The sequence below is a fragment of the Puma concolor genome, chromosome A3, assembly GCF_028749965.1.
Source record: "Puma concolor isolate L17-30 chromosome A3, mPumCon1.1.hap2, whole genome shotgun sequence".
Lineage (NCBI taxonomy): Eukaryota > Metazoa > Chordata > Mammalia > Carnivora > Felidae > Puma > Puma concolor.
This window is the reverse complement of record NC_141669.1, coordinates 66,557,343-66,573,048: the sequence shown is the minus strand read 5'-3', so window position 1 is coordinate 66,573,048 and position 15,706 is coordinate 66,557,343. Positions and strand designations below refer to the sequence as shown.

The following is a 15,706-nucleotide window of genomic DNA, read 5'->3' as shown; positions in this document are numbered from 1 at the left end:
CCTCTTTTGTGACTCTGCATGAACTGAACTTCCAAAGAGCATTACCTCATCTTGCCAGTTTGTGTCATGAGCATAAGGGTTATGCCTACAGGAGGTATGAGTATCTCTTAGCACCAATTATTACCACAGCCAAAGCAGAACTTAGAGCTTCTGCTGACAATTTAAGGTCCTACTGGTCCTACTTACAATTTAAGGACCATTAGAGTATTTCACATTTGCAGGTTTTATAGAGAGATGCAAGGTCTCTTCTTTTCTTTAGATGCCTCCTTTCCCTTTCTCATGCCCTACTAATGAGACTCATGACCTCTCATGTTTAGGAATTAGAGTACTGGTGATGACAGTAATAAAGATAAGAGAAGTAAAAGAGAAATATTATAATATCCTAGAAATAGAATATATATTTTTGATGGTTTCTCTTTTCTACTGCACATTTTCCATGTGAAGTACTATGACCCTGCCCTCTGATTTTTAGAGCTGAATGCAATTTCCTGATGTTAAGATTAAGTTAGGGTATTGGTTCTCAAACTTGAACACACATCAAAATCATGAGATTGTTAAAACACAGGTTGCCGAGCCCCATCCCCAGATCCAGTAGGTCTGACGGGGCCCAGGAACGAGCATTTCTAATAAATTATTGGATGATGCTTAATGCTTCTGGTCTAGGGACCACACTGTGGAAATCGTAGAGTTGGGTAGTTACATAGCATAGTCTTTTGCTGCAGAAGTGTGATCATACTGACTTCTTTCATCCCTTTACCTAATAGCTGCCATACAATTTTTATGAACCAATTTTAAGGACACTTTTTGAGTGTGCATGAATCAGATACATATATACACTGTTCACAAATGTATATTAGAAATAAGTCCAATTTCTAATATGCATTTATTAGGGGAGGGGCAGAGACAGAGAGGGAGGGAGAGAATCCCAAGCAGGCTCCGTGCTGTCATCACAGAGCTCCACATGGGGCTTGATCCCATGAACTGTGAGATCATGACCTGAGCCGAGATCAAGAGTCAGACGCTTAACCAACTGAGCCACCAAGGTGCCCCTAGAAATAGTCTTAAGTTAACTGAACAGTCAGTGGTTATGGTATTTGGAGAAGTAAAATTATGAAACTGTACTAGATTTTTCAGGAGAAAATCAATTACTTCCATCCACACAGCATCAGCTTATTTAAAATGTAATTAAGATATCACCATAAAATCAACTCCTATCCATTTATATGGCTTTAGAGAATTTTTATTTTTTTTATTTTTTTTATTTTTTTAAATGTTTTTATTTTTACTTTTGAGACAGAGAGAGACAGAGCATGAGCAGGGGAGGGGCAGAGAGGGAGACACAGAATCTGAAGCAGGCTCCAGGCTCTGAGCTGTCAGCACAGAGCCCGATGTGGGGCTTGAACTCACGGAGTGTGAGATCATGACCTGAGCTATCGGACACTTAACCGACTAAGCCACCCAGGCGGCCTGGCTTTAGAGAATTTTTAGATACTCAAAGGCAATTAACAACTAAAAGCAATGAAAAGCAGTAAGCAGACTAAATACCCATTTTATTTTCTGCTTGAAGTATTCGTTTCTGTTAATATCATAATTTACTCAATTATAGTCTTCCTTTAGCAAAATATCTATTTTCTGTGATCAAAGTCCTTCACTGGGCTGTATAATTATACATAACAAAAATTAGACATTTCCTCACAAAACTAACCAAAGCAATGAGAAACCCTAATGACATTAGTGAGGATCAAAAAAAAAAAAAAAAGGTAGTGTTTGAAAGCTCTTTGGTAATGACAATGTCAGGTATGCTAAGACAGTTGATTACACTATAATTTCTAAATCCACCTTTGGATATGCGGTCATTTAAATTTCAAATGAAAGAAGTCAAGGAAAGATGTTCCCAGCATCTGAGAATCTGTACATGTTAGCTCAAGTTTCTCTTTTTTTTTAAGTAGATGTATAGATAGTAACTTCTTTCCTTTTCAAAATAGTATTTTAGTTATCCTTATGTTTATGAAGAAATGTGCAAAAGATAATAGGTGATCCCCAAGAGCGTAGAGCTTCTTAAACCCTGAGCATATTGTTTTCTGTTCTTAAAGGCTTTTAAAAAATACAGTTTTTTCTTTTTAGTGTTTTAGTTGCTCCTGCATCACAGACAATAGTGATAAAAATCAAATTGAATCATTTAAAATAGAGCTAAAAATAGAAAAAATATTTTGACAAACAAAACTTTATAGTTGAAGCATGGTATTTAATTTGGCTGTGTGGTACGTTTTTCCCCAGTAGAAATGTGGAAAGATGAGCCACCAAGGTATAACATGTATCTAAGTATGTAGGTGCTAATGACTAGGTATTCCACACATGCAAAGTCTAGAACAATGTGGAAAACAGCTCACTGACAAACTGGCAAGTGGGAGCCTGTCAACTGTAAAGAAAGACTGTGTCCAGGTACTTAAAAATCAGTGAAGTTTGGTTTTTAAAAGTTCAAAACAAATTGAAAAAACAATTTCACTGAACAAACATGCCTTAACCTGAAAAAATGGCTTTAACATTAGGATTTCCTTACTCTTGGCAGTGAGGTGCAAGAGATTTGGTTGTTGAGGATGTGCTAGGGTGATCAACCATCCCATTTGCTCAGGACTGAGGCATTTGCTGGGTTGTGGGGCTTTCAGTAGTCAAACCAAGATAGTCTTGGGTAAACAGAGACATTTGGAAACCCTAGGTTGTATTTTCACCTCTCAGTTATACCTTATGTAATACAAGCTAGGTGCTGCATCCTGGATTTGGCTCCATAATCAGCTTTATTAAGCCCTTGTATCAAGTTCATTTTTTGATGTTTCAGTTTCTTTAGCAAGTTAGTAATGATACCTGTAAATCCTGACTGATTTTAGTAATGGCATAATTACCAGCTAAACAAAATGCCCTATGTTTAATTTTTTGAAAGTTCAATTGAGTAAACAAATTCCTTCAAATTGGGCAATCGATGCTTTCTCTTACTTGCCAGTTCCCAAAAGACTTTTTTTTTCCTGGAAGAATGAGGCTTTTAGAAAGTTGTATATGATTTAAAAAAAAATCTGGGGCTCCTGAGTGGCTCAGTAGGTTGAGCGTCTGACTTTGGCTCAGGTCATGATCTCATGGTTTGTGGGTTCGAGTCCTACATCAGGTTCTGTGCTGACAGCTCAGAGCCTGGAGCCTGCTTCAGATTCTGTCTCCCTCTCTCTCTGCCCCTCCTGTGCTCATGCTCTGTTTCTCAAAAATAAATAAATGTTAGGGGCGCCTGGGTGGCGCAGTCGGTTAAGCGTCCGACTTCAGCCAGGTCACGATCTCGCGGTCCGGGAGTTCGAGCCCCGCGTCAGGCCCTGGGCTGATGGCTCAGATCCAGCCTGTTTCCGATTCTGTGTCTCCCTCTCTCTCTGCCCCTCCCCCGTTCATGCTCTGTCTCTCTCTGTCCTAAAAATAAATAAACGTTGGAAAAAAAAATTAAAAAAAAAAAATTAAAAAAAAAATGTTAAAAAAAAATTTAAAAATCCTTTCTTAACTCAAACTAGTGATTTCCAAAGCCATTGCCTTTGAGGAAGATTACACAGAGACTATGCAATGAAGTTGTAGAAACAAAGTGACACATTGATGGGTTATAATATATTTCCCGTTCATTTAACTTCCTTTTGGAATAGATGAATATCTGTTTTCTTATAGGTAGGTGACAGCTCATAGAGAAATAATTTCTAAAACTTTATTTATATATGACTCCAAGTATGTGGCAATAAAATGATATTCATGTAGTTTTATGGCTGCCAAGGATGGTGCTGCTCATTTGAAATTCTCAGGGCAAACTGCTCTTTCAGCATCACCCATGGTTAGCAAAACTTGTTTGAAAAAACTTGCTCAGTGTGAATTGATATTTGCATGTTATGTTACTCTTTTAACCCCTTTGCTTTTGCACTAAATTGAAAAGTTCTGGACAAATACATGAAAAGGAGTAAAAAAAAATAATAAATCATGTTTTCACTGAATGTTAAAACATAGACAGTTGTTTAAAGATATAGGGGTGCCTGGGTGGCTCAGTCAGTTAAGCATCGGACTTCAACTCAGGTCATGATCTCACAGTTCGTGGATTAAAGCCCCACATCGGGCTCTGTGCTGACAGCTCAGAGCCTGGAGCCTGCTTCAGATTCTGTATCTCCTTCTCTCTCTGCCCCTCCCCCACTCATGCTCTATCTCACTCTCTCTCTTGTAATGTTTAATAAAACATTAAAAATATAAAAATAAAAATATATTTATAAAGCAGAACACACTTAAAAATACCTACTGGTATTTAAATTATTGGGTGCCATCTGTGGCTAGTAATAGTATGTTCAAAGGTACAGTTGAATTTAACACCAAAGCACAGTACACATTTCAGCCATTAAATAAAAAATGTCCTTAGCTTTAGGTTATGTAATGATAAACTGTACCTGTTGAAAAATATATGTGGAAAAAAGAAATAATTTTAATACAAATATGACTCATCTGCAGGCATTCATTTATTCCGATCCAGCAACCATGGTAAATGTGTTTGGATTACTGGGCATAGTACGAAATATTTAAAAGGGAGTGGAGGTCTTTATTAAAACAGAAGGCTCTTCAAACTCCACAATGATGTCAGAAATATAGGTCCTTGGAGCACATTATTGTTTTAAGCGGAGGTCCCCGTACTTTCACATTGGTTATAAAACATTATTTTGTGCTGCTGGCCTGGACTGGGAATGTCATACATCTGCAGGCAATTAGAAGAAGCTGGACTGCATGTTTGATTAGCTCAATAATAAACGGGCACAAGTGTGACTCGACTTATGTTAGTCAGATTCCCCAGACAGATTATCCTGTTGTTATCATATGAAATAACCCCCTTTTATCAACAATTAAGTAAATCCACATTTATGGGCACTTTGCAAAATTGTGAGGTGGGAAGAAATCCAACTTAAGCCTTAAGTCATCCAAAAAACTTTTAACCCTGCTTTCAATGATACAGACCCCAATCCCAAGTTTTAGAAATTGGTTGAATTATGCAGAACAGTTGGGCTGGGAATACTCTGTGTGCACACAGTAAGTGTATGTTTTTAGCATCTATTATAAGCACGGCATTTAATCGTTTTAGCTTATATGTAAAGAAAAAAATTCTCATAGAAGTAAGAATTACAAATGTTGTAATATGTGAAAAATAACCTTGTAAGGTAGTCTAAATCTTTTTCAGAAAAAGTAAATAGGATTTAATTTTTATTATTCACACTTTATTATACAGCTTCTACTGTAACCAGTACATATTATAAGTCTTGAATATGCTTTATCCTAGAACTTCTTCACTTGGTTCTAGGCTTTGTTCTTGAAGTCAACCATAATCATCAATGATAGACTATAAGCTACTTTGGGAAATGACCTATTCATTTATGTTTTTTTTTCTCCTAAGTACCGTTTAAAATATACATCTGAAGCATGAAAAATAATTCAGTCATAAAAGTCAATGCTTAAAAAATTTCAGCATAACTTTTAAGTTTCAGGAAAAATTCCACCAACCCTTCCAGTTCAACTATATATTTAAATAACACAATTAAAAAGTTGGTATCTTCAATAAGCTCAAGATACCTTTCACCAATATTCACTCAAATACGTATACATAAAGTAACCTCGTGAGGGTATCTCCTTGACATAATCCTTAAATTAAATATCAGAATATCAAGCAGATGCTGAAGCATTCATCATCAATATTGGAATTCTGACTCATGACAGTAACACGAAACAGATGCTAATATGATGCGCCCTCTGAAAAGTGACACCATCACAGCACGGGTTAGCTCTTGATGTGGGGTACTTAAAAATTTGAACACAAAATATAAAACAATAAAAGTCAGAGTGTGATAGGTGTCCTTACTTCATTTATAAGCCATTTGAAATCTATCTCCTACAGAAGATAAAACTCAACACTAATGAAGAAAAGGCAGCACCTCAGGGAACCAGAAGATGCTTCTTTCACTTAATGTAGCATGTAGGTGATCCCAATTGAGCCCCTCAGTGCTGAGGGAGGAAGGTGCTCTCTTCCTCACTCATGAGCAGGTAGAAGGTAAGAACTCCTGGGCCCTTTCCATTGGCCAGTGTGTACCAGGCACTTGTGGTGTAATATGGGGTCTACTGTCTCAGCCCCTGGCAGTGAAAAAGGAGTCTGGGGCTCCTATGGCCCATCTCAGTAACAGTCTCCACACCAGGCAGATCTGAAAGGGTTTGCTAAGAAGGAAAAGGGGAACAAAATCTCTTAGCACAGTCCAGTTAGCTAATATCCTACACATCTTCAAAGCCCAAGATTCTTATCATTTTGCTAGCATGAGTCTACTGCTGTTTCTAGAATAATGCACAGTGATGTGTACTCTTTGTGAAAATAAACAGAAAAACCCAAGTAGATGGTACTATGGTGCAAGTGATATAAGTGAAATGTACTCCCATGACAACTTAAAAAGACATAAATGTTAGTGGGGGAGATTCCCTCAAAGGTAACAAGAAACAGAAGTCCCATCTCTTTATCCCTCAGTGAGGAAAATAAGTTAGTGGCAAGTGAAATGAAATCTTGAGAACCCAAAGGACATTTATGGAGTAGCTTGACAGGCACAATTTCAAATTCCGAATGAATAACCTGACTGCTCCTGCTGGCAGCTGTGACTCTGCCCCCACTGCTGGGGTTTTCAGGCTAGCTCTGCTCTCACCACCTGTGTGACCTCTGGTTCTCAAACTTGGCTACACACTGGAACCACGTGGGGAGCTTTAAAAAATACTGATGCCTGGAACCCACCCCCAGAGACTGTTATTTAATTGAGCTGGGGTGTGGCTTGGATATAGAGAAGTTCTAAAAGCTCCCCAGAGACTCTAAATATGTGTAGCTAAGGTTTAGAAGCCCTGATGACCTCTCTGAGCCACAGTTTCCTCCTTTGTAAAATGATGACCATATAGGCAGCAACCACCTTTTAGGATTATTACAATGATTAATTGTTATTATTAACGATGACTAATTATTCATAATGATTCATTATTGCAATGATTATTGGCATGTGGGAAGCTCTCAGCAAATGTGAGCTGTTATCGTGCTCACCACGAGGTGCACCTGGACAAGAACTTTCTCCTTAGCATAATCAGTCATGCTTACCTTGACACACGTTATGCTCACTCTGCTCATAGCCCGTTGCGCACTGGATCCGGTGAGAAGGGTTGGCTGGGATGCGCTGAGGGTCAGCTGGGTTCCGTCGGATGACAAAGTTATTTCGGCCAGTCTGTAGTTCAGGGCCTGCAACAGCAGCAGCACTGGCGATGAAGCCACCCCCAGGCATCACTGCACTGGCTGCCATGCCACTGGCTGCCATGCCCCCAGCGCCTGTACCTGATGTGGCGGCAGCATTTGCAGCGGCACCCACACTTTCCGCTGCCGCCGGTGTTTCTTGCTGAGGCTGTTCATTATTGACAATAATCTGGGCTGTTTTAGGAAGGCAGAGGTATCCTCCGTAGTGGTTGACACATTTCATTCCACCTTTGCAAGCGTCTGGGACAATGTCACATTCATCAATATCTGTGGTCAGCAATAAAAGAAATCAGTAATCTTCTCAGAGGGAAATCTGAACATGTAAATATATACTCATGCCTTTTTGGTAGAATATAAACAGGACAGGAAGAGTGACATGAGATGGAGACAGAAAGCTATGTTCAGATGGGAAGTCTTTGAAGTTGGCTCACCTTTGCACTGCTGTCTTACAGGATCCCACTCATATCCATCTGTGCATTGCTGTGAAGAAACATCAAAGATGGGGCCAGGAGACAGTTAATTTGTGTATCCAACTTCCTAAGAAGTCACTCTAAAAGCTTCATTCTTATGGCAACAATCCTTGCTCTAGAGTCTTAGATACATGATGTGATGGGTAGTTTAACATTCTCTAGATTTTCTTTCTTTTTCTTTCTTTCTTTCTTTCTTTCTTTCTTTCTTTCTTTCTTTCTTTCTTTCTTTCTTTCTTTCTTTCTTTCTTCCTTCCTTCCTTCCTTCCTTCCTTCCTTCCTTCCTTCCTTCCTTCCTTCCTTCCTTCCTTCCTTCCTTCCTTCCTTCCTTCCTTCCTTCCTTCCTTCCTTCCTTCCTTCCTTCCTTCTTTTCTTTCTTTCTGACATATCTGTGCATTGGATCACTTTAGGAGGTCCCTTCTCAATCACCAGCTGCCTCACCACTTCTGTTGTATTTAGAACAATTGCCCATCACCATGTTGGAATTCTTTTCTCTGTCAGGATACTCATCTTCTCTAATCTCCCTGAATGCTCTTTTTGCTTTATTTGCCCTCCTTCCACATTATAAATTTTACCAAAAGAAAGAAAGATAGATACAACCAAGTTCTTTTTTTCCTTCACTTGAACTTGACACTTCCCCTCCTCTCTCTATTGTCTTAGAGCATTCTAGCAGCTGGCTTTCCTTATTCCTGTTCAACTGAGTCCCAAGTCTTGCACTCATACCTTGACCTGTCTCCTAGCTTCAATTCCTACAGGTCCTCTCTAGTTCAATCACTGAACAAACCATCTACTGAGTACCTTCTCCTACCAGCCACCATTCTAGTACTTCAGGATGCAGAGGTCATGAAGACCTTGTGCTTGTTCTCAAGCAGCTCACAGATCAGAAGAGACAGACAGGTAGACAAGTTGGAGCAAGATGTCAGGTGCCGTGACACAAGCATGTATGTGGAAGAAGTGATGAATGCTATACAGGGTAGCGTGTGGGCATGACAGGGTGGCAGAGAAGTTTTATGGGGGAGGCCACAAGTGAATTGGGCCTTATATGCTCTTCCCAGGCAAAATGAGGGAATTCTAGGGGTGAGGGACCATGTGAGCAAAGGTGTGACATTGTTAAAGAGGAACTGGGAGTAGTCTGGGTGGGGGGGAGGATGAGGTTAGAGGGGTAGGCAAGAACTGAATTCTATCTTGAATGTCAATGAAACTCAAGCTTTATGATCAAGCTTAAGAGTCACCCAGGGTGCTTGTTAAAATGCAGACTCAAAAGATCTGATTCTGTAGGTCTGGGTAGGGGGCTTGAAATCTGAATTCCTAACAAGCATCCCAGGTGACCCTGTCACAGGTTGCCTATAGGCTACTTCCTGAGAAACACTGCTGTAAGTGATAAGAGGCCCCTGAAGAATTTTTTTAATTATTTTTTTTTTCTCTCCACAATTTTTAAGCTCAGGAAAACATTTGACCAGATGCAGATTTGAGGGAGATGCTTCAGGAAAGATTGAGCAAAAGTACAGTGAACAAACAAATAAACTTGAATTCTTTTAATAGAGCTGAGAGTTGCTCATGCACACAACAGATGCTTGGCAAGTAAATTGCTGAACGGAGACAGCTCAGTTTAAATATTTTAATGATATCTGAAACTTCACAGGGTGAAAGTTAAACTCTTTTTATCTTCTAAGCTAATTCTTTTTAGTTTCCCTAACCTGTCCAAGGCACTGCACCTATCTTAGGACCCAGGATTACAACCTTAATATCCACACTGACTTTTCCAACTGTTCTCCTGCAAGCTCTGCCAACCTTGTGTCCATTTCTAGATCTACCACGTTGGTGAAAGCCTTCTTGGCTTCATGAGTAGGCAACGCTCTTGGCAGGTCTCCATAACTCTGTGTGCCACACACAGCTTCCACGACAGCCTTTCTTGCTGTCTTGGTTATGTTACTCCTGCATTTAAGAGCTCACACTGGTTTGCAGACCTCTCAACTCTGACTACTGCCATCTGCAGGTTCCCTCCACTACCCAGCTCCAGCCCATCTAACCTTGACATCTCCTCAACTTGTCTTGGTTGTTCTTACCTCTAGACTTTAATTATGTCACTTTCGCTGATTCAGGGGCCACTTCAGCCTTTCTAGATTAATCTGAAGTCATTACTTCCGTTAAGGTTCAGCATGGAGCTCAACCTCTTCCAATATGCCGGTACTGACATTAATTGCTTCCTTGATTTTCTATTTCTTTCTTTAGCAACTTGTATAGTCTATATAATGATAATATTTGTACTTGCTCAGGAACTTTGTAGTTTTCAACAATATTTTCCCAGGGTAAATTCTCTAAGATGAAGATCTGAATTTTCCTAATAAACAAAAAAACTTAAATTCTTTTGCTAGTGGTACGAATTGCTTATGCACATGGCAGGTACTTGGTGAGTAAATGGCTGAATAGACTTTAACTTTAAAATGGAAGGGGGATATGAGGTTGTCTTGTGGATATGGGCTCAATCTTCTACCTTTCAAGTCAGGCACAATGACAGTTCACTTGAATAATCTGTATGCTAACTAGAGAAGACATGCAGATTGTTTTAGGTATTTAGTTCCAGTAAATTTAATATGGATCTACTATTAAACAAGCCTGGACTGAGTTTAGCTTCACCACTTGCTGGCTGTGTAGCCTTCAGCAAGTTAGATACTCTCTCTGGTCTGCGGTTCTCCTATTGGTGATAGGAAGATGATACCACTTCTCTCATACTTCACCATGAAAATGAAAGGAGATGGTGTCTCCACAGTGGGGTACTCAAAAAGTAGTTACATCTTATTCTTTAACCATGAATCATTAGGCATACACAGTTCAAGAGAGAATAGACCCAATCTTAAAACAAAAAGGATGTCATATCTGGAAAATCTGCTATAATAATAATAATAAACCCTAGTTAGTGGTCTAAAATTATAGTGTTTAATCCACAAGGAACTTTCTCTGCTAAAGATGAATGTGATTTAGCTGATTAACCAAAGAGAAGGGGGTATAAGACAAGCAATTATAGCAATAAAATATTTTATTGGATGAATATAAAAAATGTGTAGTTAACTTCATTCTAGCTTCCTAAGAAGGCAGTAAGTTTAGCCTGAATAATAAAACATTCTCATTTGAAGATAAACAATCATTTCATGTGCTTTATTTATCTTCAGCAGAGGAAGCAACTACATTTATCATTAAGTTAACAAAATATTTATGTGAAAACTTATTTGATTTATAGTTGATTTGAACAACAACAAGGAACACTTTCCAGATGAATACTAACATTCTAGGGATAATAGGATACCAAAAAGTGAGATAATGCTTATTATCAGTAATTGACATTAGCTCACTTTTAGGAGTTTTATTTTCAAAAATTTTTCACATTCTTTTGAGTAGGATTACTTAATTTTAAATTGGGAGAAAATAGAAAAATATGTTTTTCATATTATGATCCAGGACAAATACCACTTGTCTCACAACACAGGTTAAAGAGTAGAAAACACAAAACAAAAGCAAACAAAAAGAAAACACAAAACAGAGGTGCACAGAAACTCACCAGAAGTGAGGTTAAGTATTGCCCTCTGTTCTCACCACATTCATTCCTGATGGTGGGATGGGTCTGATGATGTTTTCAATATTTTATTAAACATTGGTTATACCCATGCAATTCACTAATTAATCAAATATTACTTGGAAATAATCAGATGTAATTAATTAGAAAATGCAAAACCAAATTTCACACAATGCATTTTAAGACCACTTTAGCCAATGCTGCATCCTGGTAGCACATAAAGTTTACCTGAAGGGCATTTATATGAATTGTTATTTATACTATAAATGAATATATAGCCTTTATAAATTCAATACAGGCCATTTACATGAGAACATAAGTCACACACCCAAATGAGGCACATGCTTTCTTTGTGATGTTTGTTTTTATCTGCCTGTATATAGGGATCCAGGCTTTCCAATTCCTTACCTCCATTAATTTATTGCATGTTTTGGAAACATGTACCTTACTTAGGTTTTTGTTTTTAAAAGGGTCTCTCTCCTTTTTTGGTTTTGCAGAATCATTACATTTTGCTCCCTATCTCAATTGGTGATCTAAATGAACTTTTGGAGGAACCATGGGCAATTTAAATAAATCTTAAAATGTGAACTATACTAAAGTGTTGTTTAATTTATTACCCTCCACAGCCTACAGCCCACATACACTGGCAGTAGTGGATAAAGTCTCTCTTGTGTCACTGAATCCCGCTGAACCGCACTTATCTCAAATTCCATCACCCCTTACCGTGTACGTGATGGTTTCTTCGGTGTCCTGTGACTTGACCAGAGCCAGAGTCAGCATAGTTAGGAAAAGGGCTTTCAACATCATGAATCTCAAAGAAAACACAGGACAAACCGGTGCTTAGTATCTGCTGGAGGGGTGGGGGGCGGAATAACAAAAGTTTAGCTGTGAAGTATCAAGTAAGGAAGGGCAGGAGGGAGAGGTTTATGTTCCATCATACCCAATTTCCAATCTACTTTCTCATTCCCCCTCCCCCTCCTCAACCTTCGTGGCCAAACGAGGCACCAAAGACTGTAAAACGGCTGCAGAATTACATTTCACTTTACTCCATCCAGCTGCGCTTAACATATACAAAGGATATTCAGCAAGCATTTTATACTGTACCTACACAACAGGCTCCAGAAAGGGGGTAGAAAAGAAAAGAGAGGGTGCTTAATTTCAAAGGAGATGGTGCATTTGTGTGTGTGTGTGTGTGTGTGTGTGTGTGTGTGAGAGAGAGAGAGAGAGAGAGAGAGAGAGAAGGTGGGGCAGCAAATCTCAGATTCCTTGAACGTTAAGGCTTTCCCTGTGTGCTCACCTCCAGCTAGTAAAGGAAGTTCCTTGCACAGCTCAGCTGAAATACCTGTGAATCAATATGAATTACCTTGGCTTCAAGCTATTTTTTTTTTTTAACAAAACACCAAAACAAAACTCGAAGAGCAATCTCCTTCCCTAGTAGAATACCTGCCCTTCAGAGTTCCTTCTTATATCCTCCAACACAAACTCTCTAAGTGGCATTTTCACGCCAGTTCTCTGCCTGCAGCTTTGTGTAAAAGCCCCAGGTTTGTGGAGAAGCAGCCCAAAGCTTCTGATTCTCTGCGCATTATCAGTCCTTTGGTATCAGAATCTGGCTGCCTAGGGCCAGAACGGGGGAACCGCACCGCAGCCAGGTCCAGTTTCGGGGCAGCGGGCCTGCCCCCGGGGAGGTGAGGTCCCTCTCGCAACAGAAAGTCAACATGCGGCAGTACCCGGGAGCTGCTCAGCGCTCCAGCTTCAAACTAGCTCCTGTGGAATCCAGGTGTGGCTTAAATCTCGTACATTAGCCCCCTGAAACTTTCAAAGCCTCGTTTATGGGCAAAGCCCAGTCGGCTGATTGTCGGCGCGCACACACTTGCCCATCCAAACAGATGTCACCCGGGTACTCGCACATGCTGACAGATCGCATTCCGAGACCGCACACCTCCACCTTCCTCCCTGCGTGAGAGATCCTGCTCAGTCTGGGACAGTTCTCGGGTACCCCTGCACCCCTGAGGTCACCCCACTTATTTCCCTTAGCGCTGCCCGGCGGGCACCGGGTGCACCGGGGGCTCCTACCTGTGCGGCCGCGCTGCGCTCCGGGCCTGGGCAGTAGGGGGAGAGCGCAGGGGAGGGCAGCCCGGTGGGTCTGAACTGGCGAGGTCTGGCAGCGGCCGCGGCGGCAGGAGGAGGAGGAGGAGAAAGGGAGGGAAAGGGGGAGGGCGAAGGGGGGCGGAGGAGAGAGCGGAGGGAGGTGCAAGAGCTGAGCCTAGCACTGCAGGCCAGGCGGGAGAGCGTGCTGCGCTTCTCGGTCCGCGCCCCCTCCTCTTAGCGCACTCTGCGTCCGCGCCTGCCCTCTCCTGTCAGCCCCCACCCCAGTTCCCAGACACCCGGAACCCCAGGCCGAAGATGGCACGTTTGGCGTGTGAGGTCTTGGGTTTGACTCAGCCTTGGTGATGCTCCAGCCTTCCGGACAGTATCTTGTGCCCTTTAGAGGGGAAACATCTCTCCCAGAGAGCTGCTGAGGGTCCTGAGGAACTGCTTAATCTTTTTTTTTCCCCCCAGTAAGTGACTCCTAGGACAGTAAATTAACCCATTCATTGAACTGGTTCTTTTGCCTTTTCTCTCAAATGCTTTTTTTTTTTTTTTTTTTTTTTTTTTTGCGCGTGGGGGAGGGTCTGCTTCCTCAAATGTAGAAAAAAAGAGAATCCATTCATTCCACAAATATTGTTGACCTACTATGTGCCATGGTTGGCAATGGGCCAGGTATAACACACACTAACAAAATTGTGTAGCCAGCTTTGATTTTGGTCTCACACACCTCCTCTTTTTATGGGCCCTTTTTCTTATCCACTGCTTCTCTTTTCTGCACTGGTTCACTTGCAGGAGTCCCCAGGATGGGTCATTCAAAGTTGGGCATTTCACTTTCACCTTTCATACTAATGGTGGAATTTCGGGAATCTGGAGAGCAAAAAAATTTTTTTCTGGCTTCTTCAAATCATACCACACAGATTGCTGTTATCTCTGAAGGCTCCAACTCTACAGTCAGATTAATAGTTTGCTTCCAAGGCGGTCATGTCTTCTAAGAAGCAAACGGCCAACTACAACTTCATGAATGAGACAATGTGCAAACTGAAGATGCTAAGGACCTTGACACTGAGCAGGAGAGAGAGGGTGGGAGAGAGAGGATCTGCTCCCTTTCCTGCTGGCCACAGGGGAGAAAGTGGTAGACAGTGCCAGAGTGAGAGGCTGTTGGGTAGAGGCCTCACTCCTTATCTCTGGATATGCAGTGGGTTGCCCAGACCTTGCCAGATTGGTTACAAGACACACAACTTTGGGCAAGATCAAAGGAGCTTCATGGCCCTGAACCTTACATAAGTATGTGGGGTTTTGCTAATAGTACTGAAAATTTTTACTATCAAATTCAAAAAGTTTGTTTTCTTAGTCATTAATGACCTCCAAACTTAAAAAACAAAACAAAAATTTGCCTTTGGTTAGTAAAAAAAGATCTACCCAGACATTTTCTTCTGTTATTATTATTTTTTAAAATTCTATCTATCCTCTGCTCTCTCCCCAGAAAAAGTGGGTTGAACCTCCCAAATTTCTATCTCCAGCCTGGAACTCTTCCTGCCGGAATATCCAACTGCTGACATTGTTATCTTCATCTCACCTAGTGGGCATTTCAAACTTAGCAAGTCTGCTGGGTCTCACCCTCTCTCCCAACCTGCTCTATCCACCTGTTTTACCATCCCAGTTAATACCAATTTCCAGTTTGCTCAGGTCCAAGATCATGGGTCATCCTTGATTTCTCTTTTTCTCACACAACTTGTATTCAATTCTTTAGAAAATTCCCTTGGCTCTGTCTTCAAAATATATCCAGAATCAGACCACTTTTCATCACTTCTTAACATCCTGGTTTGAGCATGCATCATCTTCCACCTGGATTATTATGACAGCCTCCTAATTGGTCTACCTGGAGTTTTTTTTTTTTTTTTTCCTCAGCAGAAGTTCATATAAACGGATCCTAGAATATGTACTCTTTTGTGTCTGGCTTCCTTCACTTAGCATGCTTTTGAGATGCATCCAGATGTTCATTCCTTTTTATTGCTGCATAGTATTCTAGTGTGTGGCTATACCCTGACTTGTTTATCTGTTCACTTGTTGCTAGATTTTGGGTTGTTTATGAATAAAGCTGTCATGGACACTCATGCAGACATTTTTTGTGTGGCCATATGTTTTCCTTTCTTTAAGGTATTTAGGAGAGGAAGTACTAGGTTATATGCTAAAATATATTTAACTTTAAAAGCAAGTGCCAAACTTGTCCCACTTCAAATGAATAAAAACTAGAAGGAAGTATTTCCT

At 40.6% G+C, this 15,706-nt stretch overlaps 1 protein-coding gene across 2 annotated transcripts in view; it reads right to left on the bottom strand.

The window, feature by feature from the left end:
• The window catches only part of EFEMP1 (EGF-like fibulin extracellular matrix protein 1), a 60,556-nt gene extending 46,976 nt beyond the window's left edge, over nt 1-13,580 (bottom strand). Inside the window, exons 1-5 of one of the 2 annotated variants that reach the window (XM_086701069.1) lie at nt 13,424-13,529; nt 12,648-12,692; nt 12,074-12,161; nt 7,744-7,792; nt 7,163-7,579 (exon numbers count right to left, since the gene is read on the bottom strand). In XM_086701069.1, the coding sequence (XP_086557195.1) occupies nt 7,163-7,579; nt 7,744-7,792; nt 12,074-12,157 (550 nt within the window). In that variant the 5' untranslated portion in view covers nt 12,158-12,161; nt 12,648-12,692; nt 13,424-13,529. Of the gene's footprint in view, nt 1-7,162; nt 7,580-7,743; nt 7,793-12,073; nt 12,162-12,647; nt 12,693-13,423 lie in introns of both variants that reach the window. The other variant, XM_025932168.2, reaches the window with a different exon arrangement.
• Nucleotides 13,581-15,706: the final 2,126 nt, after the last annotated feature.